The 15,236-nt window shown below is 37.2% G+C and overlaps 1 protein-coding gene across 3 annotated transcripts in view; it reads left to right on the top strand.

The window, feature by feature from the left end:
* rpgrip1l (RPGRIP1 like) overlaps window positions 1-15,236 on the top strand; it is a 34,003-nt gene that overhangs the window by 1,270 nt on the left and 17,497 nt on the right. Inside the window, exons 4-26 of one of the 3 annotated variants that reach the window (XM_066669018.1) lie at window positions 94-407; window positions 481-589; window positions 727-870; window positions 1,122-1,227; window positions 1,469-1,615; window positions 1,714-1,787; window positions 1,865-2,004; window positions 2,092-2,198; window positions 2,280-2,330; window positions 4,242-4,421; window positions 4,523-4,640; window positions 4,727-5,179; window positions 5,708-5,850; window positions 6,454-6,817; window positions 7,124-7,350; window positions 7,904-7,993; window positions 8,095-8,160; window positions 8,251-8,407; window positions 9,660-9,757; window positions 12,493-12,679; window positions 12,854-12,938; window positions 13,129-13,265; window positions 13,354-13,509. In XM_066669018.1, coding sequence (XP_066525115.1) covers window positions 94-407; window positions 481-589; window positions 727-870; window positions 1,122-1,227; window positions 1,469-1,615; window positions 1,714-1,787; window positions 1,865-2,004; window positions 2,092-2,198; window positions 2,280-2,330; window positions 4,242-4,421; window positions 4,523-4,640; window positions 4,727-5,179; window positions 5,708-5,850; window positions 6,454-6,817; window positions 7,124-7,350; window positions 7,904-7,993; window positions 8,095-8,160; window positions 8,251-8,407; window positions 9,660-9,757; window positions 12,493-12,679; window positions 12,854-12,938; window positions 13,129-13,265; window positions 13,354-13,478 — 3,622 coding nt within the window. In that variant the 3' untranslated portion in view covers window positions 13,479-13,509. Of the gene's footprint in view, window positions 1-93; window positions 408-480; window positions 590-726; window positions 871-1,121; window positions 1,228-1,468; window positions 1,616-1,713; window positions 1,788-1,864; window positions 2,005-2,091; window positions 2,199-2,279; window positions 2,331-4,241; window positions 4,422-4,522; window positions 4,641-4,726; window positions 5,180-5,707; window positions 5,851-6,453; window positions 6,818-7,123; window positions 7,351-7,903; window positions 7,994-8,094; window positions 8,161-8,250; window positions 8,408-9,659; window positions 9,758-9,866; window positions 10,001-12,492; window positions 12,680-12,853; window positions 12,939-13,128; window positions 13,266-13,353; window positions 14,894-15,236 lie in introns of those variants that run through there. The other 2 variants (XM_066669017.1, XM_066669019.1) reach the window with 2 other exon arrangements.

Raw genomic sequence — 15,236 nt, 5'->3', positions numbered from 1 at the left:
ACTACTCAGTGTCTGAGCAATCAACAAACACTCATAATAAATAAATAAAACCCCTCGAATAAGAGTAGTTTTTCTTTTTCCCTGTACATTCAGGATGGCCACCAAATTGATCCGCTTGGTGAAGGACCGTAAGCGGGTGGAGCAGGTGTCTTCAGCAGGCCGTATGGTGGGAGGACGGGATGTTGAGATGGAAGAGATGATTGAAGAATTACAGGAGAAAGTCCAGGCGCTGGAGAAACAAAATGAAGGACTCAAGCAGCGTCTGTTAATGGCAAAGCAGCAACTTCAGACCCAGAGCCGTAGACCAACGGCCTATAGCCACATACAGTCTCGTATCAACACTGGCCTACAGAGTCTTCGAGATGACACACCTGCACCATCACAACGGCCACTAACACCAAGAGGAGGTAAAGTACACTGCACCCTACTGCAATATGTTTTACCACACACTTGACACTGACAAGAATAATATTTCAACAGTAGGAACCAGACATGTGGAAGGGGAAATGAGCAGTAGGCCACCACCTGGGCTCTTACCACGCTATGGGCATAGTCTGTTGGATGAGGCCCGCTCTGAGATCCGTAATCTGTATGTCTGAACATTTCTTCATTCACCAGTCATTTGAAATTTCATAATAAGAGAAATAATTTAATAATAATAACAACCCTAACCCTAGGTTGAAAATGACTGACTATCTGTAATTAGTTCATTTCTTTCCTGTACAGCGAGAATGTGATAGAGAATCAGAGGGCTCAGATAGAAGAGATGGAGAGATCAGCAGAAATGTTAAGGGACCAGCTGAGGAGTAAGGAGAGAGAGCATGAGGAATCGCTCCTTCAGCTGAGAGAGCAGCAAACCAGCGGCCAGAGGTATTTATTATATATTTATGTTTTTATACCTTTTGTATTCACAGCTGTAGTTTCAAGTTAATAACTGAGTATTATGCTTGAAAGGTCTTTCCAACTTCACAGCTTTCAAATAAAAAGTCAGAAGCATGCTTTGACACTAAGGTTAAATCACTTGTACAGAGTGATACTGAATATGAATTGATGCACTAAGAGAATTTAAATGTGTTTGAGAACATGACTCTTCCATGTGTAAACTATGCACATATCTGCAGGTCAACAATTAAAGACAACGTGGAGATGATAAAGCTACAAAAACAGCTGTCTGAGAAAGCAAATTCTTTCAGTGTGCTGGAGGGAAGATTCCTTCATTTACAAGAGGTAAAGGTGAAACATAATAATATGAGAGGGGCATATTCTATCCCCCTAATTTAGCTCTCAAGGCACACTTTAATAAATGTCCTAATAAATGCACCTAATAATGTCTTAATAAAAAGTTAAGCATCATCACTACATAGACAAATATAATCATTGTGAATGAAACTTTTGCTTAGTGCTAAGGATGATCAAACGTTCAATGAATGACTAGTGCATGGTGCATTATATATTAATTCTGTTTTAGAGTCAAAAGACCATGAAAGCCAGCCATGAGGCAGCAATGGTTAAAGTGGAAGAACTCACTTCTCAGCTGAAAGAAGAGAGACTGAAGAACCTGGGCCTGGAGAGCCAGCTGCAAATCAAAATAATGGAGGAGAGGAGGACTGGAGAGGTGGAGCAATTTGGGTTTTAATAGCTCCCAGACTATAATCATTATAAGTTAAATGCAAGTATGATGTTTTGCTGACTTTAATTTTTTCTTACTTTCAGTTGCTTGAAAGAATTCAGGATTTGGAAAAAGAGAGAGATTTACTCAAAGAGAACTGCGATAAGTTCATGAAAAGGTGACAATAGTTTTACCAAAAAAAAAAGATAAAAATATGAATGCCCCTATTTTAACTTACATTTCTTATTGCTTCAGTGCTTTTGATGTCAGTCAAGAACAAAAGTGGAAGACAAGAGAACAGCAGCTCAAACTGCAGATTGCACAATTGGAGATGGCACTGAAATCTGATCTCGCTGACAAAAACCAAATCCTGGATAAAATTAAAGCAGAGAGAGGTAAAGTAAACATCTGCTTACATGAACAAAATGCAACACATTTCTACTGTAAAGCTCTTTCCAACACATGCATATTTTCTATTCAAGATGTGAATGAGAAGATGATGCAAGAGAACAAAGAACTCCAGCTTCGCTATCTAGAACAGAAACAACAACTGGATGAAATTAAAAATCGCATGAAGTTCTTTACCAAGGTAAGTGTAAAAAATTAAACATTTGTTGTGCATTTAAGCAAATGCAATACTTCTAATGGTATTTTGTATTTTTATTTATAGGAGAGTGAAGTAGATGCAGCAGAACTCAGTGAAGCGCTTATGCTTATAAAGGTAATAGCGAACAAGTTCACTAGACATGTTTATAAACACATTATGAATAAAATTGTGAAGAAAGAAGAGTGTGTAGAGTTAAATAGTTAATGCCAATCCACAAATATTAACTGTGGCAAGAAGAGAACAAAAATAACAGATCATTGGAGCTACTGTAGAATATAATGTATTGCACACACGTCAACCAAAATGCCATTAAAAAGTCAACATAATCATTAAATGACAAGTTACATGTCTGTTTACCATGTACATCAGCTCCACTTACCATATAGGTAAATTTTGTAGTTTTACAGTTACAGACTGTAGTTAGTATGTTGCTCTGCATGCTTTGTTTGTTAGCACCATTTCACCCTGTTATTCAATTTCTAGGAGAGCACTGCAGAGCAGAATATTATTTGGTTAGTGGAATATTCTCGGAACTGCAGTATCACTGACATGGTGGTGCTGGGTTAATGTGTGCTGTGCTGGTACCACTCAGTGTCGCTGTTCGACTGAGAGTAGTGCACCAACCAAAAATATCAGACATTAGATTGTGCGACTGTGTTTTGCCATGGATTGGAATGTGAATGGGCTAACTAAATTATAAATACCTAACAGTTCTTTCTAGAGACCAAGAGCTTATAGCTGCTTTGCCAGCAATTGTGACAAAATGCAATGCAGGCTGTGAGGTGCACAGATATATGAAATGCCCATATGGCATCTATGCTTGTAATTTGAGAATTATAGGAAGAAAATAAAACAAAAAATAACTGAGTAAATAAAACAAAAAATAAAGGACAGATGGTAATTAAAACTTCTATTTTTGTAGTATTTAGAAATGAGATGTTTAATGGTATAAAAAAAAGTATTAAAAAAGGAATTCTGAAAAGATCATGAGAATATTTTTGCTATCAAAAGAAAAATGTGTACTTCTACAATAGTACATTTCTGTGTGAATCTGCAATATGTACAGGACATACAGAGGATTAAAATTGCGGTACTCTGAGACCCATAGAGTACAGTCATACTTTGCCCCATTTACAATTCATATAGTCTGTTCCTGCTGTCCCTGCGCTCTGAGATTATGTCTGTTTTATCGTGATTTTCTGCCTAAATGATTCCTCTAGGTTAATAAAGTAGTTTGTCTGAAAGTGTGAGAGAGGTTTAAACGCCATGGCGAAGCTGAGGCTTAATCTCAAATATCTCTCTACACACTTCGTTGGGTGCAGTCGGTCATAAAATAACGGTTCCTGTGCTCACGAGGTTATTTATTGAAAATACATTTTAATGGGCTAAATGGATCAAGTTTCCCTGTCGAATTAGCGGCCTTTATTATTAGTTTTATCATCTGTGATTGTGCACTAGGGAATATGGCACTACTTTGGGACAAGGCTTAAGCGTCTCTACACACACACACACACATTTACAAACGTGATGCAGATAAATGGGTCAGGGATTCATATTTATTTTTCTTTCATTTTAACATCTAAATGAGGACTAAAAGTGTTGAAAAAACAATAAAACTATTTAAATATCACAGTTTTTATTTGAGTTGAGTTTTATGTGAGTAATGAGTAGGTCCCCAATATGGCACCTACTCTACACTGTGACGTCAGCTTCAACCCATTGACTGGTCTATTCATAGTGAAGTTTCACACAATGTGAAGGACAGCTGCTATGTCCACATGATGTAGTAAACTAAAAATCAACAAAATGGAGATATGTGTTTTTCCTTAGACAGCAATGGTATGCTTTTATGTATACTGATCTTTTACCCAAAATTGCATTCTGACAATCTGAACAACCTATGGACATTCCTGCTGTAAAAGCTACAACATAAATTCACTGCCTGATGCCTGACACATTGTTTTCCAGCTGTTTTTGTGCTTGAAAAAAAGAAATTCACATTTAAATGTCTTTAACATCTTCCAGGTACGTAAAACTCAGGCAAAGGGTGAACTGGGATTTCTGGAGAAGGTGGAAGAGGAGGTCCACGCTGATGTAGAACACTCATTGAAGGAACTACAGGCCAGTTATGCTGAAACTGTACAAGAGTTGGAGAAGACTCGAAACATGCTCATCATTCAGCACAAGATTAATAAAGACTACCAGGTACAGTATTAACAGCAAGTGCTTTAAGGTGTTTTGCTCTTCTGTATGGTTCAATTAACTCTTACAGTAGAAGCCCAGTATAAAAAAATATCTTATTTTAGGCGGAAGTTGAATCAGTAACACGTAAGATGGATGATCTGAAGCTGGAGAATGAACTTCAACAGCAGAAACTGGCCCAACTCCTGGACATGAGAGCTGCCAAGATAAGGAAACTTGAAGGTTTTAGCTGAACCTAAAATATTTTAACTCTTGGCTGTAGAGAAAGCTCACAAATATGTTCTAACATTTTTCTTTCTTTCCTAAAGCTCAAATGAAAGACATTGCCTATGGAACCAAGACCCAGATATTCAGACCTGACAGCACAGATGATGATATGACTGATGAATTTGATGAAACAGTACACTTGGCTCGAGGGGAAAATCTTTTGGAGATCCACCTGGGCACAGCACGGTTTAGCCTGGATGCATTAGAGAGTCTTGGTGACAGAGAGCCATCCACATTCTGCACTTATGCATTTTATGATTTTGAGCTGCGGTCCACAGCTGTGGTGCGGGGGTCCCAGCCAGCCTATGACTTTACCTCCCAGTATGTGGTCAAAGTCGATGATTATTTCCTTCACTACCTCAATAGCAGTTCCATTACAGTGGAAACACAGCTTGCCGAAGGTCTGGCTTTCCGCACCATAGCTGCAGGTCAGCTGCGACTGAGCCAGATCTTGGAGAGAGATGGGAAGGTGTTTGGCACCCTGCAGTTGGTAGGTGAGTTCAAAGAAAATCTACAGAAGAGAGGATTCAGTTTTATCCTCATTTTCATGTCTATTTCATTGGCCTTACTCAAACAAAAATGTTTACAAAAGAGTCCGTATTTGACCCTCCAGTAGGAATTACAAACTACTGTGTGTCTTATTCTAGTAACTATTTTGCAATGAAAAAAAACATGTAATTTTAGTGCAATTTATGAATATGCACCTATTATTCTCACATTATAATTTGCACAGTACATGTCCAATATGTACTTAATATATGTGTATATACGAAAACACAAAATTTTAAAGAATAAAATGTGAAATGCACATATCTTCAGATCTGATTATGCATTACATTTATTTAAAAAAATGGCTCTTTGAATATAATGGTATTTTAATATTGTTCATTTTCATGTCTGACTATGTCTTTACATAACAATGTTAGTAAAATTGGGGACAGTAGTTTTTTTTTATTTTTTTTATTGTATAAAATAAATAAAATTTTATTTTATTTATTTATACATACTGTGTCTTACCGTAGAAATCAGTGGTGATGTGCAGGCATTTGGCACTCTGGACTACTGGTTTAGGCTGAGGGTTCCTATGGAGCAAGCCATCAGACTGTATAAGGAGAGAGTCAAAGCTCTGGGTTACCTAAGCTCCAGCCTCAGAGACCAGAGCCAGGTACTATTAAATGTCACACTAAACTGTCTGCATATCTGTCTGTGATTAAACTGCAGAATGCAATGCTTAAATCAGATTCACTATTCTTCTGGACTTGGTATGATATATAGGTTGTATTTCTTTAGAAAGTTTTGAAATGTTTTGTATATAATTGACATTTAGCTCTAAAGCTTATTGGTCAATGTTTCTCATGAGATCAGTCCACATTAGAATAATTTGATAACAAAAAGAGAATAGCACAATTAAAAATACAGTTATAATTCATTATATAAAAAAGTATTACCTGGAAATGTAATAAGAAAAATTAAAAATCTGTGAATTTGTTAAAGTATTTCTGTATGTCAAAAAATAAAGACAAAATGCTAATTATGATGTAGCATAGTTCTAGATGTTTGAACAACACATATTTAAACTGAAGTACATGAGGTACAAGATAATTGAGTACAAGAGAATTAAGGTTAGCAAAAGAGAACAAATTGTTATGATCTCGGTTGCCTAAATTACAGTTTGAATTTTAACTGGTTTCTCATTTTGCTCAGATCTTTCACCACAACATGTATATGTGTATATGTGTGTGTGTGCGTGTCTGTGCATGCTGCTTAGGCTTTGACTGCTCCAGTCCCCAGCACTTTATTGAAAGACGGAAACCTGAACGAGCTCCACATCATAGTACACTGCTGCAGTAATCTCAGATCCAGAGGCCCACATACCCAGCCCAGTCCATACGTCATCTACAAACTCTATGATTTCCCTGACCATGACACGCCAATCATTCCTTCTACAAATGAGCCACAGTTTGAGGATTACATGACTTTTCCTATCATGATGAATGCTGACCTTGATGTGTATCTGAGAGCAGAGGCTTTGATGCTGTATGTATTTGATGATCTGGACTTGGAGGATCATCTGTATTTGGGAAAAGCAAGTGTGCCGCTTATTTCTCTGGCCCATGATAAGGCCATCACAGGTGAGAATATTATTGGATTTGTTCAAATTAATTTAAGAAAATTTATTTGTTGAGATTGATTTGTTTGCATGTTGTGACCACACAATAATTCGGGCGGTTTTGCAGCATGTCGCTATATCTGTATTGCTTGAATGAAGAATTTCTCTGTTTTTACCTGGTCTATTAATATAAGCCATTTGAGTAAATCCAAGATTTGTCATCCTAATATACTGTGGATTAATAAATAATCATGTTTTTATAGTTTATATTTTTTGCTAAATGCTCCTTGGCTTTTGACTCTACCTGATATGTGTGATGTTTTATCAGGTACGTTTGAGCTAACAGACCCAAATGGAGTACCCAGTGGCTACATTGATGTGACTCTCAAATGGAAGTTCACATACCTGCCTCCTCCTGGTTCAGCCATGACTGCAGAGCAGGGAAAGTTCATTGTCAAAGAAACTCCTGTCAGACTGGCAGTTGATGATGCTGAAAGTGTGAATGCAGGAGAGAGGAGGGAAAATAATCATTTGCATCTTCCTTCTCCTGCTGAGGTGATTTATACAGTGTACACAAAATATTAAATTTTTTATTAGATTTAGCTGATGACAGATTGCCATCAAACAGACAAATAATTATAAACAAATGAATTACTTTGAGACATAGAGATAAAATGTTTGGGCAAAACAACACAGCATTCATTTGTCTAAATCGCTTTGCTACATTATGATGTTTCATTTTATCTTCTTAATTTTGAATAGAACAGGAAAACTTGAAAAACTTTTCAGTTAATATGCTTCATTGTGGTACTAAGTGCTAAACTTATGTCTGTGGCACATGAGCCTAAGGTGTCAGTGCTTTCTGACATGTGTAAAAGCATGTCCCTTTAAAAAGGATTATCTGAATACTTAAAAAAGTCCCTGATGTGGACCAATTCCAGTAAAACTGTCAAAAAAGGTTAAAAAGCTTAAAATATTAAATAAATGTACATTGTCTCATGAAAGCCATATATTTAATAAATGTATTAACTGTTTGTATGCTGTGCCTGTAAGCACCTGAAGATGTTCATTGTAAACAGCTTTATTTTACCACTTTGTCTACTTCTAGAACCCACTACCAAAGCCTAGACTACGTACTCTTACAAAAACAGCTACTAAAAAGGTTTCATTCGTGGATGTCACAAACCCGGAAAACCTGGTAAGAGAAACACAGCCAAACCTTTCTCTGGTAAAGCTGCTGGTTTTTAAAACTCATATGTAATGTTTTTGTGCTAACCGGCCATATTAAAATATGACAAGGTGCCTGAAGCTGCTCCCCCTCGTGGTGATCAAGAGAAAAAACACTCTACAGCCCCGACAGCAAAGGTTAGCACACAGTTACCTAGTTTTAGAACTTTTTAAAATCCAGACCCTCCATGTACCTACTGACAAATATCATTATCATATTTTCAAAAGCCCACCAGAGTCGTTGAGGTGGGGCAAGGCTCTACTCTGACAAAGGAGGAGGATGATGAAGAGTCGTATTTCTCAGAAGGTCAGCTGATAGCTGTGAGCTCTCAGTCTCTCTCTGACGATTCTGAAATCTCTGAGGATGTTCAAGAGCCAGAGCAAGGTGAGTCTTACTTATACTTACTTTACTGACTTTAAAATGTTTTGTCAGAATTCCAGATTTGCACAGGAAGTGAAATTTACAGTTTTAAAGAGTGAGTTTGATATCACCATAGGTATACTGCAGTTTGTTAATGAATGAATGAAGAAAGTGTTAATTTGGTTCATTGCAGCTAGTGCTGCACAATACACTGTTCGTACTATGATACACTATGATAATGCTTTTTAATCTTTCTAATCTTTTACATCCATGATATCAGAAAAGCAAAGAAGGATGTGGATGATGAAAGCCAGACTTTTAATAATAATTGCCCATAATATTTATTATCTATTGTGTGTGTCTGTGTGTGTGGGTGGTATAAGCAAAACCCGTCTAGTTTGTAAGACACTGTTGGAGTATAAACCAAAAATTCATAAACGTTTATTGATTTCTCTGGACTTTAATCTGATTTTGGGAATAAATTTGGAAGAGCACTGTTACAGTTTGAAGCCTTAACGATGCACGGTGGCCCACAGAGGAAGTGTCTGAATAAAGAAATAACAGTGAAAATGTAAAAGATGAATGATAAAAGAAAAACGTACCTGGCTACTACAAAGGTTTTAAAACCAGATGTCAGCAACTGTTAGGCAATTTACTATTGTATCAGTTGGTTAGGTGTTTAATTTATTCAAACAATAATTGCACTGCTAAGTTACTGCAGCAGTGCTTGGTTATTGTTAGTATTTGTTTTTATTTCTTTGTCGGAGAATATTGCAATAGAGGTCTTAGTTCAACTGTTGTATATTTGATCCCATGTGTATTCCTGGGAAAACAAGGCTTATGTCCTGGCTTCGTGTTCACTTTAATGTGAAAAAGTACCTGTTGTATTGTTTGCCAGGCCTTTCTTACAGCAGAGTGAGAACAAAAACCATAAATATTGTATGCTCTGCTGCCGATATCCTATGTTGTCTCATGACAACCAACAACCTAAATGTTAATGACTGCTGACCTTGGGCAAGAGGCTGTTTTAAAATGTTCTTGTCCAAGATCTCAGAGAGAGAGAGAGAGCGGGAGTGTGTTCTTCAGCAGTTGGGGAAGGTTGACAATGTGGTCTATTTTCCCCAGTACTGCAGTTACAAATTGCAAAAGAAATCCACTTTCTCTTACTCTCTTGTCAACTCTCACATTTCTTCTTACCTACCAACATAACTGTTGTTGTGCTTTGTTAACATGATGGCCTCTCTTCCTCTATCCCTCTCTCCCTCTCTCCTTCCAGACATACAGCAAGTAGAAGGCACTGATCTGAGTGAATCGATCCTTTCAGACAGCGATGACTGCATTGTGCCTGCTCAGAGCACACAGGCCAGGAAACAGGTGAGCACATGATGTGTGTATGTCTGTCTGTCTGTGTGTTAAAGCAGTGAAAACGGATTCATCAAGGTTATTTTACCCACATCCAGGACTGTTTTTATCTGTATCTTAGGGATTTTAAGTAAACAGCATAGCCAGGGAATGGAGAGTTTCACGCCGATAATGAGGCTGAGGGGGAAAACAAGTTTCACCGAAGTTACTTTCTATTGCAAGAAGTAAAGCTGAAGATTTGTCAATATCATTTTCCCTGTGGAGTGAATAAATATGATTAACAAACTTCCTCCAATATATGAGACGTGCTTCTTTAACAAATCTGATTCTCTTTTGCATTCTGCACTTGAAATGATATAGTGAGTTTATATTTAAAGGTGGTTATTATGACATGAAATTATATATACATTATCATATATAATATATTTTTAGGAAAGAGGGTTTCTAAATGAATAATAATAATAATAATAATCCTCTTCTGAGTATAATTCAGATAGACAGAACAACAGAAGCATTGGCTGTAGATACAAATATTGCTGTGTGGTTATAGATTTTTAAAAACAGGTTTGTGAGCTTATTATTAATCAAATAATCTAAATGTATTTATATACCACCTTTTAAACCTAATATTGTTGCAAAGCAGCTTTACAGAATTAGTCTTAGAACAGATAATGATATATGTATGAAACTTTTATTAATTATTAGGAAAACTTTCTTTTTTTATGCTAGTATAGATCAGTTATTTATTTAGTTTGTTTTTTATTGATTGTCAATCTGCCTGGAGCTAGAGCAGTTCCTCATCGCATGCACAAACTATGTCCATCCAAGACAAAAATGTGGGCTTCCTTGCTTTGGACTGTGGGTTGTTAAGGGTAGGAATCAAAATCTGAGATCTTTGAATCCACAATATTACAAAGGTTGCAATGTTGTGCTTATCTCTAATTAGCTGTCAGTTCAATATACACTTTCACTGTTTTGTTCCTCAGCTACTAAAGGGCTAACAATGCTTCTTACAGTACAAAGTCATTATGTGGCAAGTTATACAACAGTAGGCAGACACGCAGTACTGCTCACTGAGATGTAAACATTAAAATTGCTCTTTTTGTGGGTGATACTGGGAATGGCATTTGGGTCACATGTATTTAGTCAAATCATACAACAAGCTGACATGAGTTCTCCAGCAATGGCTTCTACTGAAGCACAGCTTTCCATGAAGTCAGAATACTGGACGAAAAACTAAAGGATATGTGATGGAGAGAGGAGTGAAGGAGGACATAAGAAAAGACAAGAGAAAGATAGGAGAGAAATACAGACAAACTGACAGTATCCAGACCAAATCCATTTAACTGACAGTTTCATGTTGAAGACACTTAAGGCTGCAAACTGGACTGGGTGCCTGACAGACTGACGCAGGACAGAGACAAATAGCTCCAACTGTATCCATCATTATAAGACAGTCATTCCCAGTGGGCACTGTGTCATCTTTGTGAAAGAGATATTGCCTGTAGTGTGCCCATCATTCTTAATAGTCCAGCTCAGCTGGAGGTTGATCTGCCTTATATAAAATATGAAGGCTGTCTCTCCTCATACAGAAAGAGATCTATCAGGGTGTTGCTTGAGATGATAAGGATACACTTGGTGCTAATGTGCTGCCTTTTTTAAAAGAAAGAAATCTATTGTAAATATAATTTAAATTCTGTTCAGTAACCTTCCATGTAAATAGTATTTTGATGTCATGGGTGTACTGAATGTGTTTCTGTCTAAACACATACAAATGGATTGTCTTTTGGCAAAATTAGACATTTCAATGGTGAATATGCCTTTTATTTAATCATTTGCATTTGAAGATTTGAAGGCTGCCCCAGACACTGAACAGCAGCAGTTCATGCTCAGAATTCAGTGCCTTAAAGGAGCACATAAATTACACCTTAATAAAGCAGCCAGGTTTGCAAATTTGAAATGAGACTTCTCTCTCCAGTAGTTTTCCAGTGGTAGGCGCATGAAAAGTGAATATTTTGTGAATGTTATGATAACAGGAGTTTGCAAATTACTTTGCACAATATTTACAGCAATGTGAAGACACTTTAGCTGGAATAGATAGAAAAGAATTAATTGCCTCAGTTATAATAATTAACTAAATAAATATATACCCACCAAATTCACAATGACATTTTGATCTTAGTACAGGAAGCAACAGATTTTTACAAATATGTCAAAACAGGTGGAAGGAGTATAGTTTTTATCACAACATGGTTTTGACGCACCTACCACTCTTGTACAATAGACAGTAGCTCATCTGTGACCACACCGTTGGCTGAAAATATGTGACAGCAGTGACACTGAGGACATTAAAAATTTCAGCAGCACTGATGTATCTGATCCACTCATGTCAATACAACACATACTATCAGTGTCACTGTTTTTCATCAGGTCATGCCTGGTCTGTGGTGGTTTTGTAGGGTTTTTGTGGTGACAGTGGGCAAACAAACTAGACAAACTGTTGAAACTATAAAGTGCACCTGTATAATGGACCTTGAGTGTAGAAAAATGGACATTATTTTGCATGATATTGCTGATTGGAGTATGTCTAAAGATTACTGTAAACAATTAACTTTAAAAACAATCCATGAGTGTATCTGTACCGCATTGACATGAATGTATTTTTCTCTCTAAAATAGGTAAGTTTACGGACCTATTGTTATTAACATAGATAATACTTTCTTGTGTATTTTCTTTTGCTGGGCCAGCCATCTGAGCGGATTCGTGTAGAGATTGTGTCTCTCAGTCTGAAGCCAGATTCCAGGGTCTCAGTGGACACTAGTGTGGTCAAGATGTTTGTGGAGTACTGTTTCCTAGACCTGCCCACAGTGGAGACTCCGCTGTCACTGCCCAAGCCTCTACCTGGGCAAAGCATCTACTACAATTACAGTAATGGTGGGCATGAAGTGCTAAACACAAGTACTCACAGCATTTATTCTTATGGAGTTTATAAAATGAACTTGAGCAATTTTGCATTCTGTGCTTGATGTTGTTTATGAGATTTGTGTGTGACTGTTTTAGGGTAATGCACTGTTACTGTGATTTGAAATCTTTTTTTTGTACCTACAGTGATCCATGTGGATGTGGAGAATAACCAGGCCAGACGCCACACACTTAGGGCAGTGCTTGAAGGCAGGAATAGGAAGCTAGAGAAGTATTTTGTTTTATTTTGTTTTTCAGTTTGTTTTTTTCTGTGCTATTAGAATTGTGCTAGTCTCTTTTACAATCACATGCAGTCTTTGCAAAAATCAGTTTGACTAATTAAAAGAGGACAAGCTTTATCCACATTGTTGTTTGTGATTGGCCCGCAGCTCCATGACTAAGTCTCAAATTACCTGTTGCAGCATTAGGTTTACAGTAGTGAGTGACCCACCTGAGGAGGAGGAACAAGAGAGGGAGTGTGAGGATGTGGGTGTGGCCTACCTCCGGATCCCAGACATTCTGGAGAAGCGGAGAGATATGACAGATGTTATCCTCAAGGGTGAGTGTTCCCATTTGTGCTATTCAGCCCATAGGTATGGATCATGCAGTTATATCCAATAATTCCCTTTCTGTCTTTCCCATTATAGTTGTGGACGTGCAGGATAGCAGTGAAGTGGTGGGTAGTCTGAAGGTGACTGTAGAAGCCCTGGAGGCTCTAAGGTCCATCATGGAGGATCCAGACCATGACCACTCCTTCTCTGCTCTCACCTGAGTCGAGTCCTGCAGATTGATCCACATTGACAGTATGTACTCTACAGTATGTAGCAGCTGTCAGGAGTATAAGCAAGGTGACAATAGTATGCATTGTTTACACAAGACGAAAAAACTTTAAGCAGTAAAGCGTATAGCTTTTAGTGAAAAATCATAATTGAACCTCAATAGAAGCTTCTCAGGTTTCTGCTAGTAAATGTGACTTTTCAGTGCACTAACCTGAAGTGAAATAGAAATGCTGTCACACCAAACACTATAAATGCTTGTTATTTTCTGCATTCCTTTTTCTCTCAAATTTTTTGTTACAAATTGTATTTTCAGTAAAACATTTTCAGTTAAAAATTCAATGTTTCAAAGTTCATTCACCTTCTGTCTTCAGTTAATCATGATCAGGATCATAGTGAGACAGGAGCATACTCAGAGTCACTGGCGCAAGGCATTTAAAGGGCAAGATTTAACACGAATTTCATAATTTCTTAGTATTGGTTATGCTCCACGTTTTTGCATTTTTTTGTGCACAGTAGTTGCATGTACTCTACATATTTTTGGAAAAAATTCAAACAGAATATACCTATCAAATCAAAGTACAATTCAGTGAGTACAAGCATTAATTGAATTTCTATGGAAATGATAACACAAAAAATTTACAAAAAAGGCTACAAAAAATAATCACAAATAGGTTTAATTTGGATGCTGAGTCTTCGTAAAATGTGCTTGTTTTTACATTTTACTTTAACGTTATTTTTTCATTTCTAGTTTGAACAAAACAAATGCCTGATTTCCAGTAGAGTCTCGCATGTTTCATATGACAAGAAAAGATTTAGTATGTTTAAAAAATTATTTTAAAACATAAGAGAAGATTTGTGACTGATAAATGAATAACATCACAAGGCTTTAAATCTCTCCCTTACAGTGGAACCCAGTGTGACAGCCTTTAAGATGGGAGCATTTCTCTATGGCTGCCTCCCAGGGTGTAAGCCCCTAGTGCTCACTTTGACGTAGTGATGATGTTTAGCGCTTTAATAACTGTGCCTAATGAAAAGCCTGTTAAGCCTCATTAGGCGCTGTGTGCCACACGGCTGTTTTTATATTGAAAATGTGGAATGGAATCTAACTGAATTTAATGGGATTTAATCCATCTCTTTAAAATGCTAATGTCCATTTTCACGCGCTTTGACTCACAGCACACATACTCTCACTCTCTGCTGGGCGCTGGTTCTGGTTGTCTAATGCAGAGCACTCCAAGAGCATAGGCTTCTTCTGGCACATTCAATTTCTAGCCTTTGTTGAAGGCTTTTTGGACGTTTTAGTCAAAATAATAGTATTTTTATACCGGAATAGATTGACTTTATTTTTCTCATTTTATTTATGAAGCAGATTTTACACAGTTTTTCAGAAAAAACAACAGTATTTATTAATGCATTTGGTGTTCATGAGCTGTTTTGTATATTTCAGTTTTATTAAAAACCATCTGTGTAACTCTTGATTGTTGCCTCTCCCTGACGATGCACACATATTTAAAAACAAAAATATTAGTGTTACGATGTCTCTGTATGATCTGTGCATTTAACTGATTTATCCCACTGCATGGTAGTCCTGTCAGTCTAAAGGATGCACAGTCTCCGGGTATTGACTCTGACACGGTTGGTGGGTTCTTCGTGTGTTTAGCTCGACCTCATCATTTGCTCCGCTCAGGATCTGATCAATATTATTGATCTGTGTTGCCCAGCACTGCCACTGAGACACTCTCCACCCTGTA

The sequence above is a fragment of the Hoplias malabaricus genome, chromosome 4, assembly GCF_029633855.1.
Source record: "Hoplias malabaricus isolate fHopMal1 chromosome 4, fHopMal1.hap1, whole genome shotgun sequence".
Taxonomy (NCBI): Eukaryota; Metazoa; Chordata; class Actinopteri; order Characiformes; family Erythrinidae; genus Hoplias; species Hoplias malabaricus.
This window is presented reverse-complemented; position numbering and strand designations above follow the sequence as displayed.